The following is an 18,292-nucleotide window of genomic DNA, read 5'->3' as shown; positions in this document are numbered from 1 at the left end:
GATTCATTCGTATTGCAATCAAATAGATAGCTTCAGCATTAATCTGCTGCATTACCACATTTACCAGCGTTATGTGTTGTTTTTGGAGTCCTCCTTTTCTTATTAGATACGGCAGGCTCCCCACCACCGGCCACCTGGTAGGTCCCGGGATGGAGTTATGCTCACAAGGTGCCAAGACTTTTTTAAAGTCACTATTTGCAGTAGAAATAGGAACAGCTTCCCTTAATTTGTTCTCTTTTCTTAAAAATTTCAGAAGCAAATTTGCGTTTTTAATTTGAAATCGCATTTTTGAAACTAAATCTCCAATTGTAAACAGCAACATATTAGCAGTTCCCAACAGCTCTATTTGGAATGATATTTTTCGCACCTAATATATAGATACACAAGCTGGTACCGTTCTCAACGTCTGGCCAATCAAAAACGGCACTCAGTTGGTGTGGTTGACGAGCCTACCATTCACTTATGTATTTTTGCAAGCACGTGGGCAGCCTGGCGGATTCTAGGAATGAACTCAAGCGCACCCTGAGCCTCTCCAAATTGGCTCTCACCTGACGGAGAGCGCTTCAGGCAGCAGCTTCAGTCAATAACAGGGTACTGGAGTTTGGAATCGTTACTAAACGAAAAGGAATCGCAATATAAAACTCAATTAAGATTAACGTATTTACTTTAAAAAAACGGAGCATGGAAAGAAATGGTTGCAATATTAGAATAAGTTTTGAATACAATATTAGAATGGAATTTGAATATATTGCAACGACAAACTCTTTTGCATGCCTTGGAAGTCCCTGAGAAAAACGAGTCACTCTGAAAGCAGGCTCTCAGAATGCATTCCACCCTGGTGGACAACTCTCAGAATCTAGCCTAAGATTACAGCTCTCTTTGAAACCAATATTGAACTGGTATTTGTGAGATTATGAATTTGGGGGCTTGAACACATACTGCTGGCTGTTCATTGTATTCGCTGTTAAGTACCTCATCACAGTTTTAAAAGAATAGTAATATTTCAGCCAATATTCTTCACTAATATCACAGAAGCATCTTATTTATTTTAATGATTTTATGAAATATGTACAATTCGGTGCCGTATTCATCAACTTAAAAGCAATGATTATAATTTATTAATTGTGTATCTTTTCAGGCTGTCCTTAAGATATAGTACAAACATTTATTTAGCTTAGAATGTTGGCATAACAAGGGGACTCTTCTGCAAAGTTAATATCTTTGAAATGCAATCCAAATATTTACTTCCTAAGGACTCCTTGTTCCTTAGAAAGTTGTGTGCAGAACTCTTCTGTGTCACCTTTACTTAAAATTCTAAGTCAAAACCTAGCAAAGGGGCAAGGGGGTTATCCACAATTGGTATGGCTCATCATTCTGGTGCAGTGAGGAACAGCGTATCTATAATGACAGTGGTCAGAAGACAAAATATAAAACATACAATTCAAATGGTCAGGTCAGTGCCCATATTGTTCTGGAGGAATCCTGTAAAATTCAGCCAAGCAACTAACAGTAGAAGTATGCTTCATGTATTTCAATTGCAAGAAAAACAAACTTTGCTACCATATAATTGTTGGAGTTCAGAGTTCATTTCCAAAGTTATCTGTGAAGAGTCTGTACGTCCTCCCCATGGAATGTACGGGTTTTCTTAGAGTGCTTTGGTCCCCTCCCACAGTCCAAAGATGTACCAGTTAGTAGGTTAATTGGTCACAGTAAATTGTCCCATGATTAGGCTAGAGTTAAACTGGGGGACTGGAAGGGCTTATTCCATGCTGTATATCAATAAATAAATAAATGATGAAAAGAAGCATCAAAATAAGGAAAAATATAAGAAGAATGTATAATAGAATGTAAAGAAAAATGTAGTGGCTCTGCTTAAATTTACAAATGGTATCACCAATGTCAGCCCTCCCTCCCAATCACAAACTATCCCACACTTCCCTTTTATCTGTCATTCTTCATCCCATGCCTCTCTTTTCAACAATTCAAAAATAAAACCGCCAGAAAATCACATTCCTACCCAATTTTGTAAATTCATCCATTACATCATCTGAGCAAAATTAAACTAACTTCCCTTGTGCATTCCTTTAGTGTCTCCTGTGTGATTTTGCTAATCCTTGTTACATCCAAGGTATTCCCCAAATGGTTGCAGCACGGGCAGTGGAAAACTGCCTTGGAGGACAACCATAAGTGTCATGGTCCGGATCGGGGTGTCTTTAAATTTACTTAGTTTATGTTATGATCCGGACCATTGACTCCCTGTTTCCCTTTGGTTCCCTGTTTTCCTGTGTCCCTCTGCTTTGGTAGTTGGAGGCAATTTACTCTCGACTGAACCGGTAGTTTATAGTCTCCAGCTTTCAGCCGTTCGGCGCGAGAGCGTCTGCAAAGTCACCAAAGGTACGGCATGCCAATGTCATCTGGCCGAAGCAAGCCTAGTCTCCGCCCGAAGCGAGTGCCGGTAATTTGCCTTTCCTCACCGGAGCAACCCTGTCAAGTTACCTCGCCAAGGCAATACTGCAAAGTTTCCTCACCGAGGTCAGTTAACCCACCTGAGGGAATCAAGACCCGCGGTCTACTGTTCCCGGGCCGAGTCGCGAGCTCACCACTACCTGGCGGCATCCAAGTTCCGAGTCAAGTCCCGGCCCTGGCAGCATCCAAGTTCCGAGTCAAGTCCTGGTCCTGGTGGCTTCCACGTACTGAGTCAAGTCCTGGTCCTGGCGGCATCCAAGATCTGAGTCAAGTCCTGGCCCTGGCGGCATCCAAGTTCCAAGTCAAGTCCTGGCCCTGGCAGTCTGTGATTCCTGTCCTATCCCCCTGTCTGAATCCCTTCTCTGCCCCTCTCGCCTGTAGCCCTCGCCTGCAGCCCTCGCCTGCACTTCAGTCTAGTTCTATCGCCGGAGCTAGATAGGTACTGTCTGGTGTTCTTTCGTGTTGGTCTTGTCTTGTCCTCGCCTCCGTGGGGTAAGTCAGGCTGTCTTACCATTGCCCCATGGGGGGGGGGATCATGTCTTGTCTTGTCTTGTCCTCGCCTCCGTGGGGTAAGTCTGGCCGTCTTGCCATTGCCCCGCAGGGGGTCATGTCTTGTCTTATCTTGTCCTCACCTCCGTGGGGTAAGTCAGGCCATCTTGCTGTTGCCCCATGGGGGGTCATGTTTTGTCTTATCTTGTCCTCACCTCCGTGAGGTAAGTCAGGTCATCTTGCCGTTGCCCTGCGGGGTGGGGGGGTGTGTCATGAGTCCCAGCCCTATGTCCTGTACCCAAGGAGGGGTCCCAGCTCTGTGTTCTGTGTATGTGTCCATGGTTCCGTGTACCTGCTCTCCCGAGACCGAGGCTCTGTTTTTCCATGTTCCTCCTCTCCCTAGCCCATGTCATGTCCATGCCTGGTTCTGGGGTTTGAGCCCGAGGCAAGACCCAGGTACTGGATCCTTGCCCAGTCCCTGGCTCGGAGTCCGTACCGTAGCCTCTTCATGTCGCCTCTAGTTCCGGGATCCTATTCCGAGTCCAAGCCCAGACCCTTGTTCCAGCCTAGTCGTAGTCCTGAGTCCTTGTCTGGTTCGCTATTCCTGCTTCTGCTTTGCTCTCCTGGTATCAAACAATAAACTCAATTTACTTAACCTCACAAGATGTGTCTTGTATTTGGGTCCACCCTTGCTCCCAATGCCCCCCCCCCCCATTGTGACAATAAGTGCCTCTGGGCCCAGAAGAACTGAAAGGAATAGCAATAGCTTCAAAACTAAGCCATCACAGATACCTCATGTCAACACCCCAGGTGTTGAAGTCATCTTCTAGAAAAACATTTGAAGGACTGCTGTGATGTCCTGCAAGTCCCCTTACACATTGATGCAATCACAAAGAAGGCATGGTAGTGACTGTATTTCATTAAGAGAATGACCACATTTGGTATATCACCAAAGACACCAAAAATATATATGCAAATGTACAGTGAGATCATTCTGACTGGTTGCATCACCACCTGGTAAGGAAACTCCAATAGGCAGAATCAGAAAAGGCTGCACAGCGTTGTAGACTTGGTCAGCTCCATTATGGGCAAAAACCGTCCCACTATTGAGAACATCTTCAAAATGTGGTGCCTCAAGAAGATATACCTCAGACAGACACTGTTAAAGACCCTTACCATCTGGATAAGACCTCTTTCCATTACTACCATCAGGGGAGAGGTATAGAAGCCTGAAGACCCACTCTCAACAATTTAGTAGTAGCTTCTTCCTCTCCACCATCAGATTTCTGAACAGTGCATGAACCCTATGAATACTATCGTAATATTCCTCTTTTGCACAATGTATTTATTTATTTTTGTGACTTTGTCATGGTCTGGTCCGTGAAGTCCGCATTCCGGTTCACGGTCCGGTCCATGGTCTCAGGACTCCGGGTCTTCCAGCTGTCCCTTGTTTGAGTTAATCATAGGCACCTGATTCCCATCTTTGGGCTTGCAATATAAGTAGCCTTGGGATTGAGTGTGGGCTGCTGGTTTGTCTTGTCAGTCCCCCTTGGAGCAACTTGCTGATGGAAGGCCAGTGAAACCATTTGTGATCTCCAGACCTGGTTGTAGGACCACTTCTTCATGGAGCCTTGTTGCCACTTGTTGGAATAGTCTTTGTGGTATGGATTCAGCTGTTTCCCAGGCCAGCTGAGTAGCTGCCAGCCACTCTGAGCTAGTTAGGGATCTAGCTGTTTCCGTAACCAACTGAGGTTGCTGGCCAAACTGAGACTCGGAGCTTCCCTGGAGCAGAGATGGAACTGTCTGTTCTTTGGTGGTTGTCTCTTCTTGTCCTCGCCTCCGTGGGGTAAGCCAGGCTGTTTTGCTGTTGCCCTGCGGGGTGGGGGGGGACCTGTCTTGTCTTGTCCTTGCCTCTGTTGGGTAAGTCCGGCTGTTCTGCCATTACCTGACGGAGAGACCTGTCCCACCTTAGTGTGGAGATGAAGTTGAGTCCCGGCTTGTCGTAGGATAAGTCCTGGCTCTATGTCTATGTTCTGTCCTGTCTCATGTTTGTGTTGTGTTAAAGATGAGTCCTGGCTTGTCGAAGGATAAGTCCCAGCTCCATGTTGATGTTCAGTTCCCAGTCTGTCTCTCAGCTCCAGTCTCCGAGTTATCAGCCTTCGCATTTCAAGACGAAGACCCCAAGCCTCAAGGATCCCAAGCCAAGCCCAAGCTCCAAGAACTCAAGCCTTGAGGATCCCAAGCCAAGCTCCAAGAACTCAAGCCTCGAGGATCCCAAGCCAAGCTCCAAGAACCCAAGCCTCGAGGATCCCAAGCCAAGCTCCAAGAACCCAAGCCTCGAGGATCCCAAGCCAAGCTCCAAGAACCCAAGCCTCGAGGATCCCAAGCCAAGCTCCAAGAACCCAAGCCTCGAGGATCCCAAGCCAAGCTCCAAGAACCCAAGCCTCGAGGATCCCAAGCCAAGCTCCAAGAACCCAAGCCTCGAGGATCCCAAGCCAAGCTCCAAGAACCCAAGCCTCGAGGATCCCAAACCAAGCTCCAAGATCCCAAGCCTCGAGGATCCCAAGACAAGCTCCAAGAACCCAAGCCTCGAGGATCCCAAGACAAGCTCCAAGAACCCAAGCCTCGAGGATCCCAAGCCAAGCTCCAAGAACCCAAGCCTCGAGGATCCCAAGACAAGCTCCAAGAACCCAAGCCTCGAGGATCCCAAGCCAAGCTCCAAGAACCCAAGCCTCGAGGATCCCAAGACAAGCTCCAAGAACCCAAGCCTCGAGGATCCCAAGCCAAGCTCCAAGAACCCAAGCCTCGAGGATCCCAAGCCAAGCTCCAAGAACCCAAGCCTCGAGGATCCCAAGCCAAGCTCCAAAAACCCAAGCCTCGAGGATCCCAAGACAAGCTCCAAGAACCCAAGCCTCGAGGATCCCAAGCCAAGCTCCAAGAACCCAAGCCTCGAGGATCCCAAGCCAAGCTCCAAGAACCCAAGCCTCGAGGATCCCAAGCCAAGCTCCAAGATCCCAAGCCTCGAGGATCCCAAGCCAAGCTCCAAGAACCCAAGCCTCGAGGATCCCAAGCCAAGCTCCAAGAACCCAAGCCTCGAGGATCCCAAGCCAAGCTCCAAGAACCCAAGCCTCGAGGATCCCAAGCCAAGCTCCAAGAACCCAAGCCTCGAGGATCCCAAGCCAAGCTCCAAGAACCCAAGCCTCGAGGATCCCAAGCCAAGCTCCAAGAACCCAAGCCTCGAGGATCCCAAGCCAAGCTCCAAGAACCCAAGCCTCGAGGATCCCAAGCCAAGCTCCAAGAACCCAAGCCTCGAGGATCCCAAGCCAAGCTCCAAGAACCCAAGCCTCGAGGATCCCAAGCCAAGCTCCAAGAACCCAAGCCTCGAGGATCCCAAGCCAAGCTCCAAGAACCCAAGCCTCGAGGATCCCAAGCCAAGCTCCAAGAACCCAAGCCTCGAGGATCCCAAGCCAAACTCCAAGAACCCAAGCCTCGAGGATCCCAAGCCAAGCTCCAAGAACCCAAGCCTCGAGGACCCCAAGCCAAGCTCCAAGAACCCAAGCCTCGAGGATCCCAAGCCAAGCTCCAAGAACCCAAGCCTCGAGGACCCCAAGCCAAGCTCCAAGAACCCAAGCCTCGAGGATCCCAAGCCAAGCTCCAAGAACCCAAGCCTCGAGGATCCCAAGCCAAGCTCCAAGAACCCAAGCCTCGAGGACCCCAAGCCAAGCTCCAAGAACCCAAGCCTCGAGGATCCCAAGCCAAGCTCCAAGAACCCAAGCCTCGAGGATCCCAAGCCAAGCTCCAAGAACCCAAGCCTCGAGGACCCCAAGCCAAGCTCCAAGAACCCAAGCCTCGAGGATCCCAAGCCAAGCTCCAAGAACCCAAGCCTCGAGGATCCCAAGCCAAGCTCCAAGAACCCAAGCCTCGAGGATCCCAAGCCAAGCTCCAAGAACCCAAGCCCTCGAGGATCCCAAGCCAAGCTCCAAGAACCCAAGCCTCGAGGACCCCAAGCCAAGCTCCAAGAACCCAAGCCTCGAGGACCCCAAGCCAAGCTCCAAGAACCCAAGCCTCGAGGACCCCAAGCCAAGCTCCAAGAACCCAAGCCTCGAGGACCCCAAGCCAAGCTCCAAGAACCCAAGCCTCGAGGACCCCAAGCCAAGCTCCAAGAACCCAAGCCTCGAGGACCCCAAGCCAAGCTCCAAGAACCCAAGCCTCGAGGACCCCAAGCCAAGCTCCAAGAACCCAAGCCTCGAGGACCCCAAGCCAAGCTCCAAGAACCCAAGCCTCGAGGACCCCAAGCCAAGCTGCAAGAACCCAAGCCTCGAGGATCCCAAGCCAAGCTCCAACAACCCAAGCCTCGAGGACCCCAAGCCAAGCTCCAAGAACCCAAGCCTCGAGGATCCCAAGCCAAGCTCCAACAACCAAAGCCTCGAGGATCCCAAGCCAAGCTCCAACAACCCAAGCCTCGAGGATCCCAAGCCAAGCTCCAAGAACCCAAGCCTCGAGGATCCCAAGCCAAGCTCCAAGAACCCAAGCCTCGAGGATCCCAAGCCAAGCTCCAAGTACCCAAGCCTCGAGGATCCCAAGCCAAGCTCCAAGAACCCAAGCCTCGAGGATCCCAAGCCAAGCTCCAAGAACCCAAGCCTCGAGGATCCCAAGCCAAGCTCCAAGAACCCAAGCCTCGAGGATCCCAAGCCAAGCTCCAAGAACCCAAGCCTCGAGGATCCCAAGCCAAGCTCCAAGTACCCAAGCCTCGAGGATCCCAAGCCAAGCTCCAAGAACCCAAGCTTCGAGGATCCCAAGCCAAGCTCCAAGAACCCAAGCCTCGAGGATCCCAAGCCAAGCTCCAAGAACCCAAGCCTCGAGGATCCCAAACCAAGCTCCAAGAACCCAAGCCTCGAGGATCCCAAGCCAAGCTCCAAGAACCCAAGCCTCGAGGACCCCAAGCCGAGCTCCAAGAACCCAAGCCTCGAGGACCCCAAGCCGAGCTCCAAGAACCCAAGCCTCGAGGACCCCAAGCCGAGCTCCAAGAACCCAAGCCTCGAGGACCCCAAGCCGAGCTCCAAGAACCCAAGCCTCGAGGATCCCAAGCCGAGCTCCAAGAACCCAAGCCTCGAGGATCCCAAGCCGAGCTCCAAGAACCCAAGCCTCGAGGATCCCAAGCCGAGCTCCAAGAACCCAAGCCTCGAGGACCCCAAGCCGAGCTCCAAGAACCCAAGCCTCGAGGACCCCAAGCCGAGCTCCAAGAACCCAAGCCTCGAGGATCCCAAGCCGAGCTCCAAGAACCCAAGCCTCGAGGATCCCAAGCCAAGCTCCAAGAACCCAAGCCTCGAGGATCCCAAGCCAAGCTCCAAGAACCCAAGCCTCGAGGATCCCAAGCCAAGCTCCAAGAATCCAAGCCTCGAGGATCCCAAGCCAAGCTCCAAGAACCCAAGCCTCGAGGATCCCAAGCCAAGCTCCAAGAACCCAAGCCTCGAGGATCCCAAGCCAAGCTCCAAGAACCCAAGCCTCGAGGATCCCAAGCCAAGCTCCAAGAACCCAAACCTCGAGGATCCCAAGCCAAGCTCCAAGAACCCAAACCTCGAGGATCCCAAGCCAAGCTCCAAGAACCCAAGCCTTGAGGATCCTTAGCCAAGCTCAAGACCCAAGACCCCAAGCCTTGAGGATCCCAAGCCAAGCTCAAGACCCAAGACCAAGCCTCAAGCCATGTCATGACCTTGCCTGGTTCTGGGGTCCGAGCCCGAGGGAAGACCCAGGTTCTGTGTCCTTGTCCAGTCTTGGGCTCAGAGTCCAAGCCTTGTCTCCTAGTCCATGGTTCCTAGTCCTGGTCCCACTTTCCCTAGCCCAAGTCTGTGTTCTTGTCCCTGCTCCTTGCCTGAATCCTGTCACGTCCCTACTCTAGTCAAGTCCTGTTCCTTGTAGTTCAGTGTCTGTGTCTTGCATTTATGTCTGTTACCAGCACCCCTTGTGACAGACTTGTAGTAATTATCGTCTTACATTGTAATGCTGTCACAAAACAACAATTTTCATGACATAGATCAGAGATAAAAACTTGATTCTGATTGAACAGTGGTATCTAGAGTCATGACTTGTTACAATGGGGAATTCAGGGGTGGACCCAAGTGCAGGGCACAGACACGGAGGTAGCATTAACAGAAGTGTATTTTATTAATAGTTGCCAGCAAGGCTGGAGAGTGAGGATTAGACGCTTACATGGATGTAATCTTTGGACAACAAACCGGAGGAACCTGGACTTGGACTCGGACTCGGACTCGGACACGGAGCCTGGACTTGGACTCGGACACGGGACAACAAAACCAAACAACGACAGACAATTCGTATCTTGGCTCGAAGTAGCGGCAAAACGGCTGCCAAACTCAGCTGGACACGAGACGACAAAACCAAACAACGGCAGACAATTCGTATCTTGGCTCGGAGTAGCGGCAAACAGCCAGCAATCCTTAGCTGCCCACGAAAACGACAGAATTCGTATCTTGACTCGGGGTAGCAGCAAATGGCCAGCTAAACTTAGCTGGACACGAAAACGACAGAATTCACAAAACAACCCCAGGCACTGAAGCAACTTAGAGTCCACTATTCTTGGTGGCCCGGAACGTACATTACCGCCCTGCTCAGGAGACAGACCAGCACTGAGTAGACGTAAGCCGGAGTTTTTATGCTACTGGTTCAGATTAAAATCAGATGCCCTAATCAAGGAGCCCCGTAGAGCACGGGGAAAAGGAAATTAACTGAAATGAGGAGTCAACAGACCGGACTGTGACATGACTACAGCAATTTAAAATTGTAAGGCTGCAATCTGAGCATCTACTTTCGTGCTTAGACTTCTGATGAAACTCTAATGTGCAGCAATATTGTGACATCATTTATCTGTCCCCGTAACAGGATGGCTTCCACAAGTTTGATCAACCGTTTTATGCAGTAAAGAACTGCTTTTAAACACTGCACAATGCTTCAGGCCAATTTAGAGTATGACTCTCCAGTGCTCTTATGTTTTTCTATAGTCTGATCCAACAAAAACTCATCTGATGCAATGGATGAGCTATCCTGAGCCATTTTAACCTATTCAATATACGTATATATACTTACTGTAATTTGTTTGTTTATCTTTCTATATTATCATGTAATGCTTTGAATTGCTGCTACTAAGTTAACCAATTTCATGACATATGCCAGTGGTAATTAACCTGATTGTGATATACATTCCAGACTGTTAAACTTCTCCCTGCACTGGATCTTTCTTTCTGGCTTTAGCCTCTTTTTTTTTTTCTTCTTTCTGCTCTCTTATCAACATATGTCTAGCTCCTCAAGTTCCTCTGGAGGCCAAGGAATTTTGGCATGTCCCTGTTCACTCTCACAACTTTTACAGATCCACCATAGAAGGCATCCTATCTGGATGCATCTCAGCTCAGTATGGCAACTGTTCTGCCCCACAAAACTGTAAAGAGTTGTGGACACATCGTAAAAACCATCTGCCCTCCATGGAGTCTCTCTACATTTCTTACTCCCTTGGTTAAGCAACTAACATAATAATAAAAAAAACCTCCTACCCTGGACATTCTTCTTCATCCCCTTCCCAACAACCAGAAGATACAAAAGCCGAACAACCGTACCACTAGGCTCAAGGACAGCTTGCATCCTGCTGTTGTAATACTACTGAATGGACCTGTATGATAAAACAGTCTACTTAGTTATGGCCTTATATTTTGCATTCTATTATTTCTTTTCCCTTATACTAATGTGATGTATTGATGTGATGAAATGATCTGTATGGATGGCATTCAAGACCAAGTTTTGTGCATGTGACAATGATAAACCAATTACCAATCAGATGTCCTCCATCCACCTTTACCTTCTTCAAATGACTTTTCTTCTCATTATTTGCATGAAAACGTAGAGCATTGTAGCTTGGTATTCACTCTCTTGCAGATAGTCTTTCTTTGAGCATTCACCTATTCCATCACATCCTGCTCCCACAATGTATTTCTAATTTAAGAAATGCATGCTAATTTCTCTAGTGCCTAGTAACTCAGAATACTGGACATCCTGCTGATGCTTGTAACTAGAATAAGGTTGAAAGAGAATCTGGCTGTATGAAGCAACTATTTAAAACAATGAGTGGGCCTTCTGCCATTCTTTATTTGAATTAACCTCTAATGTATTTTATTTACCCTTTCTACATATTAGCTTTGCATGCTTTGATTTGGACCTTCAGTAATTCTGCCGTATATATCTCCTTCAATTAAAACAATGATTTAGAAATATTGAAAGGATCAATTCTTTTATTTTTTATCCCATCTGGAAAGACAAAATGGATTAGCAGGTTCAGGAAAGATTCAATCAGTTATTGGATTCTTTCCAGTAACTTGCACTATCTGCGTGTGCTAAGAGTTTTGTGAAATTACTACCAGCGTCACTACTAAAAGGATGATGAGCCAAATAGCCCTCCATGACCTAGACATGTTTTATTTACTCACCAATTGCAATGGACAGAATCTAATCTCTTCATTTGATCTACTGCCAGTGAGTTATAAATTCCTGACTGAGCATATTCTCACATGCATGTGCATGCCAATGAAGACACACATATACAAACACACAAATTTTCTGAATACTCAGCAAATTAGACTGATAAATTGAACGGAAAATAAGAAGGGCATAAGAAAATATAAGAGCAAGGGTGGTCACATGACTTTTTAATATGATCATGTCTGATCTCTCCCAGGCATCACATCTTTTTGTGTGCCAATTCCTCACAGCCTTTAATTCCATAGTCAATCAATAGAATTTATCAACTTCTTGCACACCAGCAAATATCTTGCTTCCACTATACAATGAATAGGGAATCCCAGATATTTACCACCATCTGCAAGAAGTTCTTACACACCACTCAATGGTGATCCTCTAGTCAGATAATTATGCCCTCTTGCTGAGATTCTCTCATCAGTGGAAACATCTCAGCATCTACCCTGCCTTGCTCCCTATGGATCTTATATGATTCAATAAATCACCCTTCATTTTTCTAAACTCCAAAGAATATCAATCTAATTTCTCTTGACTAGCGAACCACCTTTGTGCTCTCCCCATACGTGTATATCCTTTCTTAAATAAGAGAAATTATGCACAGTGTGACCTCTCCAGTAACCTGTACAATTAGAGCAATACTTCACTATTTCTAATTTCTAATCTTCTTTCAATAAAGGCCAATATACCACATGCCTTCCTTACCAATTGCTGCACCTGCCTGCTAATTTTTTTTTTGTAATTCATGCCCATGAATACATAGATCCTTCTGTACTTTATTCATCTACAATCTTTTTACCCATTTAGATACCAGTCTGCCTTCAGATTCCTCTTTTCAACTGACTTTTTCACATTAAACTCCATTTACTAAGTTTTCACCTACTCATTCATCCTATTTACATTTTGTAGCAAAGTACAAATATCCTATTTTCATATCATCAGCAAACCTGGCTATTTTATGCTCTTCAGATCACTCCCATAAATAGTAAATAATTGTGGGTCAAGAACTAATGTTTAGGGCACTCAATCAGTTATATCCTTCCAGCCCAAAAAGGAGCCATTTATTCTAATTCTCTGTCTCCTACATCAGCGGTCCCCAACCACTGGGTCGCAGAGCATGTGCTACCGGGCCGCGAGGAAACGATATGAGTCAGCTGCACCTTTCCTCATTCCCTGTCACGCGCACTGTGGAGCTTGTACGCACGTGAGGTTATTACCCGCGCGTCATCCATGTCAGCGCGGGAAGGAGATCAACTCCTCGAGCTTGCAAATGACGGTGGGCTGAAAAGTATGTTTGATATAACATTTCTGCTGGCATTCTGGGTCAAAGTCAAGGCTGAATATCCTGAGATAGCCACGAAAGCACTGAAAATGTTGCTTCCATTTCCAACATACTTCTGCGAAGCGGAGATTTCTGCAATGGCTGCAATGAAAACTAAATTGCAGAATAGACTGGACATAAGGAACCCCCTTCGAGTATCGCTGTCTCCCATCACTCCTCAATAGGACCGTCTTGTTGCAGGAAAACAAGCCCAGGGCTCCCACTGATTCAGCGATATTGGTGTGTTGCAATGATTTTATATGTTCATACGGGGAAAATATGTGTTGTGTGTTTAATATCCAAATGTTACTTAAAATGTTATGATGGTATTGACTTATATAACCATATAACAATTACAGCACGGAAACAGGCGATCTCGGCCTTTCTAGTCCGTGCCGAACGCTAGTCCCACCGACCTGCACTCAGCCCATAACCCTTCATTCCTTTCCTGTCCATATACCTATCCAATTTTTCTTTAAATGATAATATTGAACCTGCCTCTACCACTTCTTCTGGAAGTTCATTCAACACTTACTTTAGCTCCCCTGTCCTCCCCTGATAATTGACTTATCACTATATTCATGCGAGGAAAAGATGTGCTGTGTGTTTAATATTAAATTTATTAGACAGACCCTTTTAGAAACAAAATTGAGTGTATTAGCCACTTATCACTATATTCTGGTCATGATTAACACACCCCCCCCCCGCCCCCAGCAGAATCGCCAAAAACGATTTGCAGGGAAAAAAACAGCAGGTACATGCATGCGCACTGGTGCCTGCGCAAGGCTTCATGGTCATTGCAGTCTTTCCTGGTAGACACAACGTATTTGACTGCTACTCTTGTCCATTGGCAACCCTATCTCCCCCTGGGTCCGCTGGTCCGCAGTGCAAAAAAAGGTTGGGGACCCCTGTCCTACATGATAACTAATTTTCAATCCATCTAACACGTATCCTCCAGTATCACAAGCTCTTGTTACTTGCTAGTTTTTTATTCCAATGCTGCATTACAACTTTGATGAAGAATTGAACTATCAAATATAACAACTGTTCAAAACAGGAGGGTGGAAAAATATGGAACTACAGGCCAATCATCATACTTGTTGGGAAAATGCTGGTCCATGTATTACAGATAGAGAGCATGGATAGGTATAGTCTTATAAAAGAAAAAGTAAAATTTAGCAAATTTCTTAAAGATTTTCACAGATGTACATAGCAGGATAAATAAAGGGGGATCTCCAAATTTTTTGTGCTTGGATTTGCAAAGCTTATTTAGTGAAGTATTACATAAAAGATACCACACAAGATAAAAGCCTCACAGACCTTTGGGAACTTATTATAATAGTGGATTGGTGAACAGGCATGAAAGAAGATAAGAGATAGATGGGTTACTTTCAAGTTGGCAAAATGTAATTCATGGTATGCCATAGGAATCAGCATTGGGCCTTCAACTATTTACAACCTATCTTAACAGACTTGATGGAGGAGCTAGGTATAATACATCCAATTTTGGCATTGATACAACGGTAATTGGGAAAGTAAATTGTGAGGTAGAGACAAAGGAAGGTAAAAAGTTTGAGTTAAAGGAGTCCATTGAGAGTTAATGTGGTTATCCACTTCTGTAAGAAGAAAAAAAATTATTAAATGTTCATTATATGTGAGATCAAGATGTCCTTGAGAAAGACAAAAAGTCAGTCTAATGATAAGTAATTAATTATGTGCTGATAAGAAAGTAATTAAGAAAGAAAATTAAATCTTGGACTTTTTTGCACAGACAAATAGTAAAGAAGACTTGCTGCATCTGTACTGTGATGAACGACTTCCATATCATCTGTAGTACCTTTCCCTGCCTGTCCTATTTTTGCTACAAATTGGAGCAAAAGGTAAAACAATGCTTTATGTTTGCAGTTGATACAGAGATTGGTGATATTGTTGATAATATAGAAGATTGCCAAAGGATACAGCAAGATATAGATCAATTGAAGATATGGGCAGAGAAATCGCAAATGGAGTTTAATGTGGCCGAGTGCAAGGTATTGCACTTTGGGAGAACAAATGTAAAGGGCCAGTAAGTAGCTTATGGCATGACCCTTAACATCAATTTCCTTAATTTATGGTAACCATTTCCCTTTGCACCCCTGCCCTTACACCTCTTGCTTCATTACCCTTCTCTTTACCCACCTCTGCCCTCATGGCTCCTTACTTCCTTCCCTTTATTCCATAGTCCACTGTCCTCTCCAATCATATTCCATCTTCTTCAGCTATTTGACCCTTCTGCCTATCACCTTCAAGCTTCTTACGTCATTACCATTTAACTCCCTACTTACCTATTTCCCCCTCTCACTTGAATTCACTTATCACCTTTCCCTCCTCCCATCCTTTGATTCTGGCTTCTGCCCTTTTTCTTTCCAGATCTAATGAAGGGGTTTCGCTTGAAACATCAGCTGTTCATTTCCTTCCAAAAAAACACTTCCTGACCTGCTGAGTTCTTCCAGACCATTTTTTGTGTTGTTCCAGATCTCCATCCTCTGTGGTCTTTCTTGTTTTAACAATTAGCCAAATGGAATTATATACTTGCCTAAGAGTCACAACAGCATAGATGCGCTAAACTGATTTCTGGGATGAGGCTTTCTGAGAGGAGAATGAAAGGTGATTTTATTGAGCATATAAGATTCTGAAAGGTATTATTAAAGTAGGTGCTGAGAGGCTGTTTTCACAGGCTGTAGGATCTTGAACCAGAGGCTATAGATACAGGCTAAAGAGTCAGGCACTTAGGACAGAAATTTCTTTATTCATGGCTGTCTCTCTGGGTGAAGCTGAAATATCCTCAATGCAGAAAATCTGCAATAAAATAGAAAATTCAGGAAATACTCAGATTAGGCATCTCATGTGGGAAGTTTAATTAATATTCTTGATCACTGTTTCAGCAGCACAACATACAATTCTTTGGAATTCCCTACTCCAAGTGAATGAATGAATGAAAGAAATTTATTTCGGTCAGTACAAACATAACAAAAAGCATCATTTTCAACAATGCTTTCATAGGACAAAATTACAACAAAAAAAAAGATATTCTTTAAAACAGACCAAAAGGGTGTAGGCTGAAGCTACAGCTTATTACGCCTGCCCTTCTTACTTATACAACAACATATTTGACGTCAATCATCACATCAAAACAAAAAAAATCAGTCTTTTAACACAAAATCCAATTCCAAGTATCATTTATTTACATTACTCCCATTCATTTTAAATCATGTATTTTATATTTGTTCATTAAATTATTTTTAAATAATTTTTTAAACTTGTTAAGTGTGGTGCATGTTTTTAAATTCTCACTGCAACTGTTCCATAGATTCACCCCTCTGACTGAAATACAATGATTTTTTTTACATTTGTTCTTATCTTTTGGTTTTGAAATATACATGTTCCTCTCAAATCATGTTGACTTTCTCTCATTTTAAACAACCTTTGGATACTTTGTGGTAGCTGTCCATTTTTTACTTTATACGTAATTTGTATTATTTTAAAATCTACGAAATCTTTGAATTTTAAAGTGTTTAGTTGAATTGGTTGGCTCATAATGGTGGATTGTGGATTGGTTGGCTCATAATAACTTGTCTTATTTACAATTCGTATGACTTTCTTTTGGAGTAGAAAAATTGAGTTTTTATTCATTTTGTATGTATTTCCCCATACCTCTACACAGTAAGTCATGTATGGGACTATAAGAGAACAGTATAATGTATACAAACATTCCTGATTTAAGAAATCTTGCACGTTGTACAGTATTGCAATAGATTTTGATATTTTTGCTTTGACATAATTTATATGTGGTTTCCATATATGCAAATGCTTTGTCATCAGGTACAGTAAGGGCTTGTACCAAATGCTTTGGGCACAAAAGGAATCAAGGAAACATGCCAATCAGATGGAAAAGAGGTCTTGAGATACAAGATCAGCTGTGAACATTAAATAGTGAAGTAGGTTCAAGAGGTTATAAGACTTGGAATCCGCTAGGTGTAAGAGATTTGACAAACTCTGGAGAACTGAAGACTAAAGGATAACCTTATAGAAGTATAGAAATTTATGAGAAACATAGATCAGGTAGTCAGAGTCTCCCCTGAAATGAAATGGCAAATTGTAGAGGGTATAGATTGCGGGAGAGAAAGAGGAAAATTTAAAGGAGATTTGCACATTGGTAGATGGTAAAAAGAGACACAGTAACAGGTACAATAACTAGAATTAACTCCTGCCTGAGCAAAGACCTGGACCCATTGCAGTTTGCTTACCACAACTGGTCTGCAGTGGATGCAATCTTACTGCTCTCCATTTTGCTGTAGACCACCTGGAAAACAACAAAACCTACACTCGGTGGCCACTTTATGATGTATATGTGTACGCCTGCTCATTAATGCAAGTATCTAATCTGCCAATCATGTGGCAGCAACTTAATGCATAAAAACATATAGACATGGTCAAGAGGTTCAGTTGTTGTTCATCAATCATCAGAATGGGGAAGAAATGTGACCCCAAGTGACGAAGACTATGGAATGATTGTTGGTGCCAAACAGGGTGGTTTGAGTACCTCAGAAACGGCTGATTTCCTAGGATTTTCCATGCACAACATTCTCAAGAGTTTACAAAGAATGGTACAAAAAACAAAATTAAAAAATCTAGTGCGGAGCAGTTCTGTGTGCGAAAATGTGTTGTTAATGAGAGAGGTCAGAAGAGAATTCCTAAACCGCTCAAGCTGACAGGAAGGTGACTGTAACTCAAAAAGCCACACATTGCAACAATGTTAAGCAGAATATCTCTGAACACACATGTTGAACTAAGATGTGAATGGGCTACAGCTACAGAAAACCACAGGCACTAAGTTACTATGATTAGTTAATAAGTTACACATGATTACTACCTTGCTATTCCTCTTTTGCACAATTTGTTTTTTTGTAACCTAAAGTAAGTTTTATGTCTCACACTGTAATGCTGCCACAAAACAACAGATTTCACAACATATGTCAGGGATAATAAATCAGATTCTGAACAAACCTGATTCTGATCGATTACTGCTCAGTGTTCAATACCATCACCAAGTTTCTAAACCCAGGCCTCTGTACCTCCTTCTGTAACTGGATGCTTGACCTCCACATCAGGACACCACAGTCATTACAGATTAGTAATAACATCTCCTCCTCGCTTACAATCAACACAGGTGTGCCTCAAGGATGCATACTTTACATTCTTTATACGCATGGCTGTGTGGGTCAGCACTATTTAAATGATATCAAAAAAATTTGAGATGACTCACTGTTACTGGTAAAATCTCAGATAGCTACAGACATACAGTAAGAGCAATCTGACTGGTTGCATCACCGCCTGGTATGGAGGCCACAATGTGCAGGATCGGACAAGGTTCACAGGGCTGTAGACTCAGCCAGCTCCATCAAGGCTGCAATCCTCCCCACCATCGAGGATACCTTC

General features: G+C 44.8%; 1 protein-coding gene across 2 annotated transcripts in view; it reads right to left on the bottom strand.

Annotated features, from left to right (window-relative positions):
- LOC134336721 (1,25-dihydroxyvitamin D(3) 24-hydroxylase, mitochondrial) overlaps positions 1-18,001 on the bottom strand; it is a 52,846-nt gene extending 34,845 nt beyond the window's left edge. The window contains exon 1 of one of the 2 annotated variants that reach the window (XM_063031136.1): positions 17,861-18,001. Coding sequence is in view for 1 of the 2 variants with exons in the window: in XM_063031126.1 (XP_062887196.1) it covers positions 65-322 (258 nt within the window). In the remaining variant the exon portion in view is untranslated. Of the gene's footprint in view, positions 1-64; positions 324-17,860 lie in introns of those variants that run through there. The other variant, XM_063031126.1, reaches the window with a different exon arrangement.
- Positions 18,002-18,292: the final 291 nt, after the last annotated feature.

Source organism: Mobula hypostoma, chromosome 2, assembly GCF_963921235.1.
Source record: "Mobula hypostoma chromosome 2, sMobHyp1.1, whole genome shotgun sequence".
Classification (NCBI taxonomy): domain Eukaryota; kingdom Metazoa; phylum Chordata; class Chondrichthyes; order Myliobatiformes; family Myliobatidae; genus Mobula; species Mobula hypostoma.
The sequence above is the reverse complement of the archived record's forward strand: the minus strand, read 5'-3'. Positions and strand labels throughout refer to the sequence as shown.